At 41.7% G+C, this 12,630-nt stretch overlaps 1 protein-coding gene across 1 annotated transcript; it reads right to left on the bottom strand.

The window, feature by feature from the left end:
* Positions 1 to 12,196, bottom strand: lrp13 (low-density lipoprotein receptor related-protein 13). Its single transcript, XM_063489159.1, has 20 exons — positions 12,139 to 12,196; positions 11,893 to 12,051; positions 11,033 to 11,248; positions 10,682 to 10,900; positions 9,434 to 9,649; positions 9,111 to 9,340; positions 8,518 to 8,647; positions 7,996 to 8,186; positions 7,579 to 7,765; positions 6,169 to 6,381; positions 5,872 to 6,055; positions 5,586 to 5,787; positions 4,946 to 5,110; positions 4,472 to 4,672; positions 3,226 to 3,775; positions 3,028 to 3,147; positions 2,769 to 2,876; positions 2,405 to 2,638; positions 1,923 to 2,301; positions 1 to 138 (listed from the first exon to the last, which is right to left on the bottom strand). The coding sequence occupies exons 1-20, from the start codon at positions 12,194 to 12,196 to the stop codon at positions 21 to 23; spliced, it is 4,080 nt and encodes a 1,359-aa protein (XP_063345229.1). The 3' UTR covers positions 1 to 20.
* Between the last annotated feature and the right edge of the window lie 434 nt (positions 12,197 to 12,630).

Raw genomic sequence — 12,630 nt, 5'->3', positions numbered from 1 at the left:
CAAAACGGGAAGCTGCTGGTTTAAGGGAGGTCCACCTCTGGCTTTTCTGCTGAGGCAGTATGGGATGTGGGAATGGTCTCCGCTTTGCTCTCCAGGTCAGTCATGCTCATCTCCTTGCCTGCTGATGGTCCATTTCCCCTGCAGCAAGAACACACGTTTAATTCTGTGATGCAGCAAAGCTCTAATGTTCTCAAACTGTAGGAACACCAAGTTATTATTTTTGCTAAAAGTCTGAATAAGAATCAAGTTCCTGACTTTGTTTTTAAAATGAAAATGATGCACCATCCATAACCACACTTCTAACTTGGCAAAAATTAGATTATCCAAACATAACAGCATAGTCTAGACTGGATAATTGAATCAGTGAATTACTATGCAAATCTGTGCTGAGATTCATGGCCCCGAGAGGGTGAAAGCCTGCTCACTTTTCTTATCAACCATGCTAGTTGGATTTCCCCCCCCCCCCTCAATTATGGTAGCAACACTACATTGCATTGGTTCAGTGGCAGACAAATGGACAGGACAAACATTTTTACTCCCGTTGACATTCCAAGTGGTTACGCCCAGTTCTAGCTTTGTAGTCACAGGAAAATATCCTAATGCAAAGATACTGTATATGGAAGATGGACAGACCATATAAGAACAGGAACCTGCTATCATGAAATCACCACTTGGTTTATGAATCCCATATGAAACCTAAGATGTGCATTTTTGTTTTGACCATCTTGGCATTTTCATTGTACAGTGGTCCACCTTTCCCGGCTTCAGTGATTTTTTTTTTTTGTGCAATTTTGCATGTTTTTTTATTTTATTTTTTTTAACAGCGCAATGTGTTCTGCATCCTGATCAGCTGTAGGCCATTCTCAATCAATCTCCTCCGTGCCGTGTCTCCTGCACAGTTCAGAATGCGTCCAGCTTGTCAAATTCGCATAAATCTTGGATCGCTATCAGTGTGACTCGGAAGTGCTGTACTGTATGTTTGTAAGTTTTCTCCCAACAACCAACAATGTTGACAAAACGTTTTGCACCGTCAAAGGCAACCATGGGTGCCTTTGGTTTCATTCTATAATACTGGACTTATTGTTCTACGAATGTATGAACTTTGAGAGTATTTAAACGAGAGAAAAGTGTGAAAATGTTCATGCCTGTCTGAGAAAAGTGTATAAAGTGTGTAGTGAGGGGGGTTTATAGCCTTAAAACATCTGTTAAAAAAAAAAAAATAAAAAAATAAAAAAAAAAGTTGGCTACTTCACGGATTTCACCTATCGCGGGTTATTTTTAGAACGCAACTCCCGCGATAAACGAGGGACCACTGTACAATGAAAATGAAGGCTTATTCTATTCCATTTTGAAACCAGATGTGCCGACTAATGGATTGATATGGCATTTTAAAAACCACACGCTCGAGATTATTCCAAATCCAAACAGATTTTTCACAAATGGACATCTGTTCCTGCAGATCACCACTATGCTTGTTTGCTGTATATGCTTAATTGAGAGCCAATAGAACTAACCTCCAATTAAACAATTCCATTAAAAAATTATAAAATCAATATAGTAATAATATTTTAACCCACATCTAATAACGTTGATATAAATGCCATCCTGAGCGTTAGCATTCTGTTGCTAGCATTTCACACCATATAGCCACTGTGCCCAAGTCTTAGAGCTGCTATTAGAAGAGCTGTAAAATAGTTATCCATCACATCAAACCACCAGTAGGTTAATGTGTGCAAATGCTTCCCAGTAAGGCGTACAAAACTAAACATTGCTGCAAACCAAGGACACCATCTCCTATTGCAAAGGGACAAGTGTTGCCAAGTCTTGTAGCCCACCCACACCAAAACCCAGAGAGAGAGAGCAAGGAAAAAGTAAAATCTGAGATTGAAATAAAGGAGGGAAAAAAAAAAAAAAAAAAAAACCTTAAGTTGGCACTCTTCTTCCTCTTCACCAGCACTATTGCAACAATGATCACAACTGCTGCACAGAGACCCACGGCAGCGTAGACAATGGGACCCTGCATGGTTTTTACGAGCCGGTTTTCACAGGAATCACCGCTGTAGCCCACTGAACACACACATGTAGTAACTCCCTTCGTCTCTACACAGTGTCCGTTACCACTGCAACGCCTCTGGCTGCACTGCTGGGCATCCAGGTTCACACGCTGAATGCTGACATTCAGTGTTGTGTTCAGACCTGTGACTTGTGAGACAGGAGAGACACTGGAAGGAGGAGGAGGAGAGCTGTGAGGTTGAGTGGAAGCCAAGACCTCAGCTCCTGGGCGCCGCTGGGTGCCAGCACCTTTATGAAAGGAAAAAAAAAAAAAAAAAAAAAGTTTTAGCCAAGGTGCAATAAGGTGTCATCATCTACAGGAGCAGTTTTAGTCTTTAATTTTGTGTCCCACAGTTCTCATCAGAGTGGTCCGTGCAGTCTGCATGTCCATCGCAAAACTTCTCCACAGGCAGGCATGAGAGGTGATCGAGGCAGGGCCTGCTGCCAGCTGGGCAGTATTGCTCTGGGCTGCACTGAGTGGCATTCAGAAGGATGTGGTCATAAGAGCACTTGCATGTGCGACCTGCTGGGGTGGCAAGGCACAAGTGCTCACAGTTCCCATTGTTTTCTGTGCACGGGTTAGAGCCTGATGAAATCAAGCAGATAATTAGGCATGAGGTAGTTTGGGTTTTTTGTACATGACATGTAGAAACATCTTTAGAAAGGGCAGGTTAGCCTTTCCTAACCCAGGTGTTCCGTTTGTGGTTCTTACATACCCATCTGACTGGGTTTGCTGAATGCCTTTAAGCCGACCACTTGTGTGCCAACCTCAAACCATAATTTCTTATCCTGCTGATCTTCTTTGTACCAGAGTCGGGTCTTGTCTGAAGGAACAAAAGGTCATAGTTGTACCATTAAATTATACTCAAAGATGTTGATTCCTGTGTAGCCATTTACCAAAACTGCTCCGGCCAAGATGTTATTTGAATTTTAGGAATTATAGTCAGTTATTACAGTACATGCTTGGACTCTTACCAGTGACTGTAATCCAGAGGAGGATGTTGTCACTTACAGCCACAGCAGCCAGGCCGTCATCAACCTTCAGCTCTGTATATCCAGATCCATCAATCAGGACAGAGCCAATGGTCCCCAAACCTGAGAATATTTGACTCAAGTCATTAAGAGAACAACCTATTGGAACAATGAAACTTAAGTAAACTAGTGTCAGCTTACTCGTGTCAGCCCAGAAAATGTTATCCCCATTATTAGAGAAGACCAAAGATGTTGGTTGGACAGCATCCTTCCACACCACTCTTTGCTCACCACCATCCATGCTGGCGCACACTATTGTAGCCGTGCTGCCCGTAGCCTCCAGATCCATATTCGTGAAACAAACTCTTCCACTGGGCGGGTGAAGAGCAATCGAACCCACTCTATTGATCCCCTCCTTTATGAGAATGGCTGTGTATGTGCCTGTGACAGCAGTGACCTGCAGGCGGGGCCGTTTGTAACTGCTCCAGTAAATGTTGAGTGTTATCCAGTCGACTGCCATGGCAGTGATGGCGTCATCCAGCAGCTCAAGAAGCTGGCCCTGAGACGTCAGGAGTGAGTCCTTCAGCCTGAAAGAGCTGAGTGAAGAAGTGGCATCATCTGTCACAAATAGAGTGTGTTCCTTGAGGCTGTAGTCCATGAGATTGGCTTTGTTCACGCTCGGTATCTGCAGGGCCAGATGTTCGGGCCAGCCCTTCAGCTCGGCTGCTGTGTGTTGGGACTGCAAGTAGATCTACAAAGATTACTGGGATTAGAGTATTTATATAATAATTAAGCATTTATATAAAAGTCTTTCCATTTTTAATGGCATTACTCGATTAGTGATGTAGCTTGCTGTGTGATACAGCCTGTCCAGAAGGGCAGGGGTGGAGTTTGCTTCACTTTTGAGTGAAATTCTGTTTTAACAATTACATTGTTTAGAGTAGAGCAATTTACCAAGTAACCTTAATAGCATTTCCTAATAAACTCATCTAAATCCAGTTTGTCATTGGACAAATACTATCTAATGTTTGCTTCTGTTCATCACCACAGTGGACTTTAGAATCAAACAAAGATATGACTGAAGTGCATACTTTCAGCTGTGATTCAAGAAGTCTTCAAAGTGAAAATTCTAATTTTACTGTGGTGGTGTGCAGACGTAAAACAGAATGCTCAAGAGCCCAAAACCAAGGATACACATAAAGGAAAGCTGCATCAGTTATTTATACACCATTTCTGAACCAAAAAAAAGGATGCATTTTATACTTGTGGGGGAGGGGGGGGGTGTTTCAGTTGGATTTTGTCCCCTTTCAGAACCTAATTCCCATTTTGAAGGTTTGTACCCAGAACAGATTGTTCCAATTTATCAGACATTTGAGTTGCATATACATATACAGTATATTCTGCTAATGCAGGTTACATTGAGTAAAATTAAGGCGTTTAGCAAAACCTGAGTGACACTGGATGGAGACAGCAACAGCAGAAATGCCGAATTGACCAGGTTGGAGCAGGTGAGGTCATCCTCTGCCAGCAAGAGACCAGGGGGACATTTGCACACAGCCCTGGGCCCAGGAGCAAGCACACACATGTGGGAACAACCCATCTTCTTGCAGGGGTTCTCAGTGCCCATCTGGAGCATTGGGTGGATGATCTAAAACCAAGAAGAAAAAACAAACTTCTAAGCCTGTTTGTAACATTTTAAATTAAAACCTCTTCAGCAAGCTTTCCGGGACTTTAACCATTAGGGTGTGCCAAGAAACTTCTTAATCGCTTCCAACAAAAAAAAAAAAAAAAAAGGGGGAAAATCTTCAAACATAATGGAACAGCTTTGTATGAGCACGTAACACATGAAAGGATCCAAAAATTGTACATTATTATGCCGCCCCATTTCCTAACATGTTTTAATTCAACATCTACTCCTTACCTTCACAGCAAAAGGCTGTCTGGGCCTTTTCAGCACAACTTGATGGTTTTTACCAGAGATTTTATGAGCAGCCTGCACCACTCGTTTCTTGGCATCAGACCAGTAGAGCATGTCATTGAACACTGCCACAGAAAAGGGGTTTGTGGTCTCTTTTATCTGTAGAATCTGAAAACGGCATTTATATATAAAAAGGTATTAGTCACCAGTTAGGTTAGACATTTTTCATTGTTACACAAAAATCATCTCTATATTCTTGAGTCATTTAGGGAAAAGACTTCCCTAAATTCATTTTATTACCAAGTTACTGTGTTGTGTCGTATGTAGTGCCGACATGAGACAGTTTTCCAATTTAATTGTACTATGTATGACTGTGCAATGACAATAAAGAGGTATCTTATCTAAAGTGATATTTTTAGTTATGGAAGGAGAGCTTTATAACTAAGAGGCTTGGAAAGAAAAGCATCTGGACTTCTTTAAGTCGATTGAAGACATTTCACCTCTCATCCGAGAAGCTTCAGAGGCTTTTCTCTTCAAGCTCCTTAGACTACAATGACCTGGATGACAGAGCCTTCACAGACAGAGCTTGATAACCTTTCGCTAGAACAGCAGATTTGGGATAGGTCAAATTGATACATTTTACCCTAATGTCGTCGCCATCCAGAGTTGCAGATCCAATCGCCCTCAGTCTTTCATCTGTCCAGTAGACCCTCTCAGAGATTGCATCTACAGCCACACCACCTGGCCAGCCCAAACTCGAGTTCACCACTGCCCTCCTCTCTGACCCATCCATCCCAGCACGCTCAATCTTCACTACATTACCAATCTCTGTCCAGAACATCAGCCTGATGAAATAAGAGACCACGAATGCCGCTTACTGTAAAAACTGAAACAGTTCTGTCTTTTTTCTTGAAAAAATTCATATCAACCCTTTTTGTGGTAGCAGGGCAAGAGAGCGGGGCTGATCCAAGTCTTCATCCAAGATGATGCTTTGGTCCAGTGAGCTTGCAGAGGCTGCTGCCAATCTGATGGCAGCAATACAACTCTTCACCCCATTGATCCAGTACAGATTCCTCCCGACCCAGTCCACAGCTATAGAATCAGCCCGAACACCTGTGGAAACAAGTGGCATCTTGTTTCCACAGGTGTTCCTTGATACAACTTTCAGACATGACAGTAAACAGCCATTCCTCTGAATGCTCCAGCCACATTCGAGTTGTACGAACCTTTAATCAGACTTCCTGTCATCTTCTGATCTAGAGAAGACCACATTATAGCATCCATCTCCAGACTGACCCAGAAGACCTTCTGACCTTTCCAGTCATAGTCTAGAGACAAGACTGCCTTCTTTGCAGAAGAGGGCAACGTAACCAAGCTGTGACTACGCAAGCCATACAAGTAGATATCTGTTTGGACTGAGGACAACAGGAGGGGCTCACCTGAGGGATAAGAAAATGATCATAATGCACAAGTTATTCGACACTGAGGCATTTTGCTCCATTTCACCTTTTTAATGTTGATTTAAAAAAATATAAGACTCAATAAATGTGAGCAAAGTCTTGTGAAAAGGCAGGGGAGAGTCTTTCAGCAGAATGGCTAGATTTTTGTAATGCTATTAAACACAGGATTTTGTGGTTTACATATTTGCCTGACACACAAAAGATGCCAGTTTGAGGAGAGCAGGAAGTGAGTCCTTCAGAGGGTTGTATCAGGAAAGTCATCCAGATAAAAATCAAATATGCAGATCCATCTGCTGTTGTCACCTCTTCTGAATAAGGAAGCAGCTGAAAGAAGCTTTTGTAAAAGGACATTACAAAAAATAAAAGTATTTCACCAACTGTGAGCCCACTGCTTCTCCTCCCTCTGATCCTTGCCCTTATTTGGCATGAGATTTCTTTGGGCAGCTTGTGAGCGTGAGAATGAAGTGAAAATGTGTCACACACCAGAAGAATGAGTGTTCCTCACCCTGTATTTACCACCGCTTCCAGTTTGTGGTCTCCTGCATGTGGCTTAGTTTTTGAACAGACATGCATGCGTACTTGTGATCTCATCTGACTCGTTAAAAATTAAAATAAATAAAATGGGTGCAGTTCCCAAAATGTCCCGCTACCCATATGGAAAAGAAATAGAAGAAAAAAAAAAAAAAAAAAAAAAAAAAAAAACCACACACACACACAACAACTTATAAAAGACTTGCATAAGATGTGGCCTACTTCATATAGTGAATCATATAAGGCTTATATGATTTACTCATGAAAGTGGCCACTTTCTCATTACTTTCATATATTGTTTTAGTAAGTATCCAAAACATACAAGTTTCATTTATATAATTTTTCAAGGGATCTTATATCTGTTTTCACTCTTGTGTGCTTTTCATACAAGTTTCACACAAGACAGATACAAACTTTATAAGATTTATATATATCTTTTCCATATGGGTATGCTGTTGCAATACATCTGCTTTTGTCATATTTAACAGAATGTAGCAAAAATGTTATTAATCTTGAAATGGGGCATGGGCAAAAGTCAAACCCATTTGATTTTGGTGTGGCTGCAGCGTGCTGACATTTTGAAGTGGAACTGGACAAAGTTGAAGAGTGACAACGCCATGCTGTGTTTATTAAAGGGAGCTTTACCAGTGATTTTGCAGTGGTGTCCATCTGCTTCCATTATAAAGCCCGGCTGACAGTCACATCTGTACGAGCCTGGAGTGTTGATGCATAGCTGACTGCACACACCTGGAGTCTGAACTTCACACTCATCAACATCAGCACAGGCCAGCCCATCCTCCATGAGCCTGAAACCTGCTGCACAGCGACAGCGCTAGAGACACCAAATGCAAATCTAAAATTTAGATTACTCACTTTGAGTCACTGCAGGCTCATAGCCTTCATATACATCTTTACTGGATCAACAAAAGGGATTGTTTATCCAGAACAATCAGACTTTACATGGCAATATTGCTAATACACCCTTCAGTCCATTTTCAGGCACTGTCTCTGCTGGGTAAATTTGATCGAGCACACAGAATTTTAAAGACACAGACTTCTCACCGGTCCCTGAGGTGTGTTGTAGCAGCCCTGGGAGCAGTGCATGTTATCTTCCTCTGCACAGTCTGTATGGCAGCTTCCTCCCTCATCTGAGCCATCTGCACAGTTTGTAATGCCGTTGCACACCAGGTTTGGATCCAGGCACTCCTGACTGCCACACTGGAACTGGTGAGGGGCACATGTTACAGCCTGACCTGTAAACATGAACAGCATTCATGTACACACAGGTTTTAGCAGCAGTTTAAAGTACATGAATATCCATTTACTACTCTTCAGCTAGAATTTACACATTACAGGCATTTTACAGCTCACATAACTAAACATCCCAATTTGAATTAAAGAATTGTGACAGTCTCATTCTGCAAATAGAATATTCTCAGACAAGCATCGACATTTTATGTCCTCTTTTATACTATGTGCTAAACAGATATAGCAGGTGGTAAAACTGGAATAAGATACAGACCCTTACTGCTACAAGTTTTCACATTGATGTTTAATTCTGTGAATAATTCCAAATTTACTCACATTCAGTCTCATCACTGCCATCGTTGCAGTCCTTCATGCCATCGCACATCCAGGCTGTAGGGATGCACTTGGTCTTGGATTTGCACAACCACTGGAACTCTCCACAGTTCACTGGAGCCACAGGACAATCCTGAAAGCCCAATTAGATTTTAATCATCATCTAAACATGCACTTTACCATTTCAACTCCTGATCATGGAGGGAGAAAAAAGAAAAAAAAAATACAGGGAGGCCAGCTGAACATTTAGCCCATCAGAGGACATGCAGCAGTTTTAAAGGAGAGTAAAGTACTATTCAACAACATGCAGAAACCCTGCTTAATGCCTTCTGAATCTGACATCTAAACTTGAAGAGGAAGAGGGGCATGACAGTAATACACCAACATCGATGTACACTGCAGCTAACATCTAATGTCTGGTTTTATTTACAATGATTTCCCCTTCATTTATCCACAAACAGGACCTGAACTAAATCACTAGCTCCTTTAAAAAAAATAAAATTAAAAAAAATAATCACTTCCCAAATCATTTTTAAAAGATTTTTATGGTTGCTCCTCAAAGGTTATCATGCATGAAGCTGCTTTTTAGCATCCACCTTTTCATCAGTGCCATCTCTGCAGTCCTGGTCTCCATCACAGATCCACTCCTGCACTAGACACTCCTTGCTCTGGGGACAGCGAAGTTTGGTGTTGCAGGCTGGCACTTTGATGCAGTCCTCCTCATCCGAACGGTCCCGGCAGTCTGGGTGACCGTCGCAATGCATTGTGGCCAACACACACTGGCCACTGGTACACTTGAACTCTGTGTCACTGCAGTCCTCCTTGTCTATATTGACAAGAGGGAGGCAAACAAAGCATTAAAGATTACTCATATGCAAGCAAAGCTGAAATCAGGTAGGACATTAGTATGCCCACATACCACACTTGGTCTCATCACTGCCATCAGAGCAGTCACTTTCCCCATCACAGAGGAAGCTACTGGGAATGCAGCGGCTTTTGTTGTCGCATTGATGAGAACAGCCCTCCATGTACTTTGTGCATTCCGCTTCATCCGAGCGGTCCTGACAGTGAGGCACACCATCACACACCTGGCTCTTCTCAATGCACATCCTTCCATGGGCACACTGGAACTGGTCTACAGAGGACAGATTGTATAATGATTTTTTATTATGTTGACATTAATGTCTCACTTGGGCTCAGGCTTGTAGTGCATACATCTGTAAATCTACAAACGCATAGACCATTCTACTGCATACACATTAGATTGTTTGTAACTGTCCAGCTTATCTGCTGACAAATATCTGGCAGTTTGAGCTTCAGTTACAATAAGAGATTTTAATCCTAAATTCCACAGTTAGGTCTACATTTATTGATCTGCATATAGTGCCCTGGCTCCATGTAATGTCAGAGTGTGCAGTGGCAATGCTGGGGGGCTCAGCTCCCAATCATAATATCATATATGCAGTGCCTTGTAATTAATATTAGTTGGATATGCTGTTTGCAAATGAAAGCAACCCTTTTCACATTTGCACATCTCAAATAAACTAGATAAACACTACAATTTTACATTCAAAAGCAACCTAATAAGATGGGTGACCAGAGATTTCAAGGTGGATTAGACTCCCAATTTTCCCAACAGACTAGTGGATCAGAAGGTTAAAATTGGCTAATAATCTCTAGTGATTTAAGCTACATTAACTAACGTTTTTGACACCATTTAGAGAACAAATAGAATTAAGCAGACACTTTAAGCCGCATTATCAGAACAGTTTGAACTGTTGCTATATTGCAGTTAGTACGTTTTAAATTTGCATCACTGATCTGTGTCATGAAATTACCTCTGCATCGTCTTTCTGGCGCAGGAACAAGAGTTATTAGACTGTTAATGACAAACCTGGCTCTGTGTGAGTACACTGTAACATCATGACATCATCAACACTGGATATCTAGCCTGTTTTCATTCCATCCTGTGCTGTTGTCTATAGAAAAGTTAGAAAAATATAACTTTTTAAGAAAATACTATTGCTATAGTAATTTTTAGGGGTGCTCTGATAGTAAAAAGCCAAAGTGTGAACTGGCCATGCACCAATACTGATGTGAAACTAGTGTTGCTCACTAGATGGCAGTAAAGCCATATTAATAACAAGCGAGATGACAAACGGGTTACCCTTTTCACAAGATGATGAGCATTTTGCCTCATCTGAACCATCTCTGCAGTCTGCTTCACCATCACAGAAATAGTTGTTCCGGATACACTCCGAGTTGTCACTGCATGCAATGAAGCCGAAAGAACACTTAATGGGGTGAGAAGAGGTGGACTGTTTAGAAGGGCCAACCAAGACTGAAGGCATAGAGGTTGTAATGGTCTCTTCTTCCTTTTTGTCTTCTGCTGGATACATAATAAAAAAATAAAATACAGTGGGGAAAGCATTATAATTCAAAACCAAAAAAAAATAAATGCACAAGTCCAACATAAAAATGAGTGTCAATTCAGTACTATAAATACATCAGAAGGTACCACAAGTGGCTTCATCTGTGCCATCTGAACAGTCCTCCTCGCCGTCACACAGGAAGTTTGCAGGCAGGCAGCGGGTCTTGTTGTCACAGTGATGAACACAGCCCCTCATTGGCGTCACACACTGAAGCTCATCAGAGCGGTCCTGACACTGAGGCACACCGTCACACACCTGGCTCTTCTCGATGCACATCTTCCCATGGGCACACTGGAACTGATCTGCTTGTGTGCAGGCATTACATTAAGGTGTTACAGTCACATGCACAATCATAGTTTTTCATAAAACATAGTACCATAATAACCCCAATAGAGCACCTTGTCTCCAGAATTCTGGTTTACTTGTGGTATTTAAAAGTACAATAGGAGGCAAAGCCTTCAGCCTTTAGGCCCCTTATCTGTGGAACCAGCTCCCAGCTTGAATTCAGGAGATAGACACCCTTTCTACTTTTAAGATTAGGCTTAAAAGTTTCCTTTTTGATAAAGCTTAAAGTTAAGGCTGGATCAGGTGACCCTGAATCCTCCCTTAGTTATGCTGCAATAGGTCTAGGCTGCATTGAGTGTTTCTACTTCACTCACCATGCATTTAATCATTAGTTATTGATCTCTGGCTCTACATCCCCTCACCCTGAGCTGTTCGTGGCAGATGGCTGTCCCTTCCTGAGCCTGCTTCTGCCAGTGGTTTCTTCCTGTCAAATAGGAGTTTTTCCTTCCAGCTGTCACCAGGTGGTTACTCCTAGGGGGTAATCTGGCTTTCCCTCGATTATTGTATGGTCTTTATTTGTGCTTTCAGGTGACTGCCATTGTGATATTCAACTACTTCTGCTACTCAATTTGTCTAATCTAACATACACACTGTCTCATACCTTTGCTGCATGATGTTTCACAATCCTCTTCATCTGAACCATCCGTACAGTCCTGCTCTCCATCACACAGATAGGTGTAGAGCACACACTCTGAACCATCTCTGCACAGTTTAGAGTCCCGGGTGCAACTTCTGAGACCACTTCCAGCAGAAACAACTACTTGAATTAAGTTGAGAGAAAAGGGACAAAAAAAATGTAGTCACTGCAAAATTAGAAGGTCTAGAAAAGCAGTTTTGGTAACCCCACACTCACCCTGTAAGGAGCCCGATAATAACACCAGACAGAGAAACAAACATCCACCCATTGCCACAAAAAACAAAAACAGGCCAAAAGAAGTGGATAGATGTAGCGTTTTATAACGACACCAGGTGAAGCCAATATAACCTAATTGAACACCTGCCTGAGGGGAGGAGCTATTGCTTCTGACTATATTTTCAGCAAACGTGATATCTACATTTTTCATAAATAAGCCGAAGTGAAAAATAAAACTTATCCTATACTTATTTTATTTTTCAATTTACTATTTAATTTTGTTGGGAAAATGTAAATAATGATAACCCAAGTAATAAAAAAATGCTGCTATGAACTGGTTTTGCTTCCAATCCTCCGTAAACGATGACAGATATAAACACATGCTGTCAAATAAACAAAGAAGATTGTCAAGGACAAGAGCCAGTATTCAGTTACGTCTTCGTCCGATCCTCCAATCACGTTTTTGATAGGTGGGCCTAAGCGCTT

Source organism: Pelmatolapia mariae, linkage group LG12 (genome assembly GCF_036321145.2).
Source record: "Pelmatolapia mariae isolate MD_Pm_ZW linkage group LG12, Pm_UMD_F_2, whole genome shotgun sequence".
In the NCBI taxonomy this organism is placed as follows: Eukaryota; Metazoa; Chordata; class Actinopteri; order Cichliformes; family Cichlidae; genus Pelmatolapia; species Pelmatolapia mariae.
The sequence above is the reverse complement of the archived record's forward strand: the minus strand, read 5'-3'. Positions and strand labels throughout refer to the sequence as shown.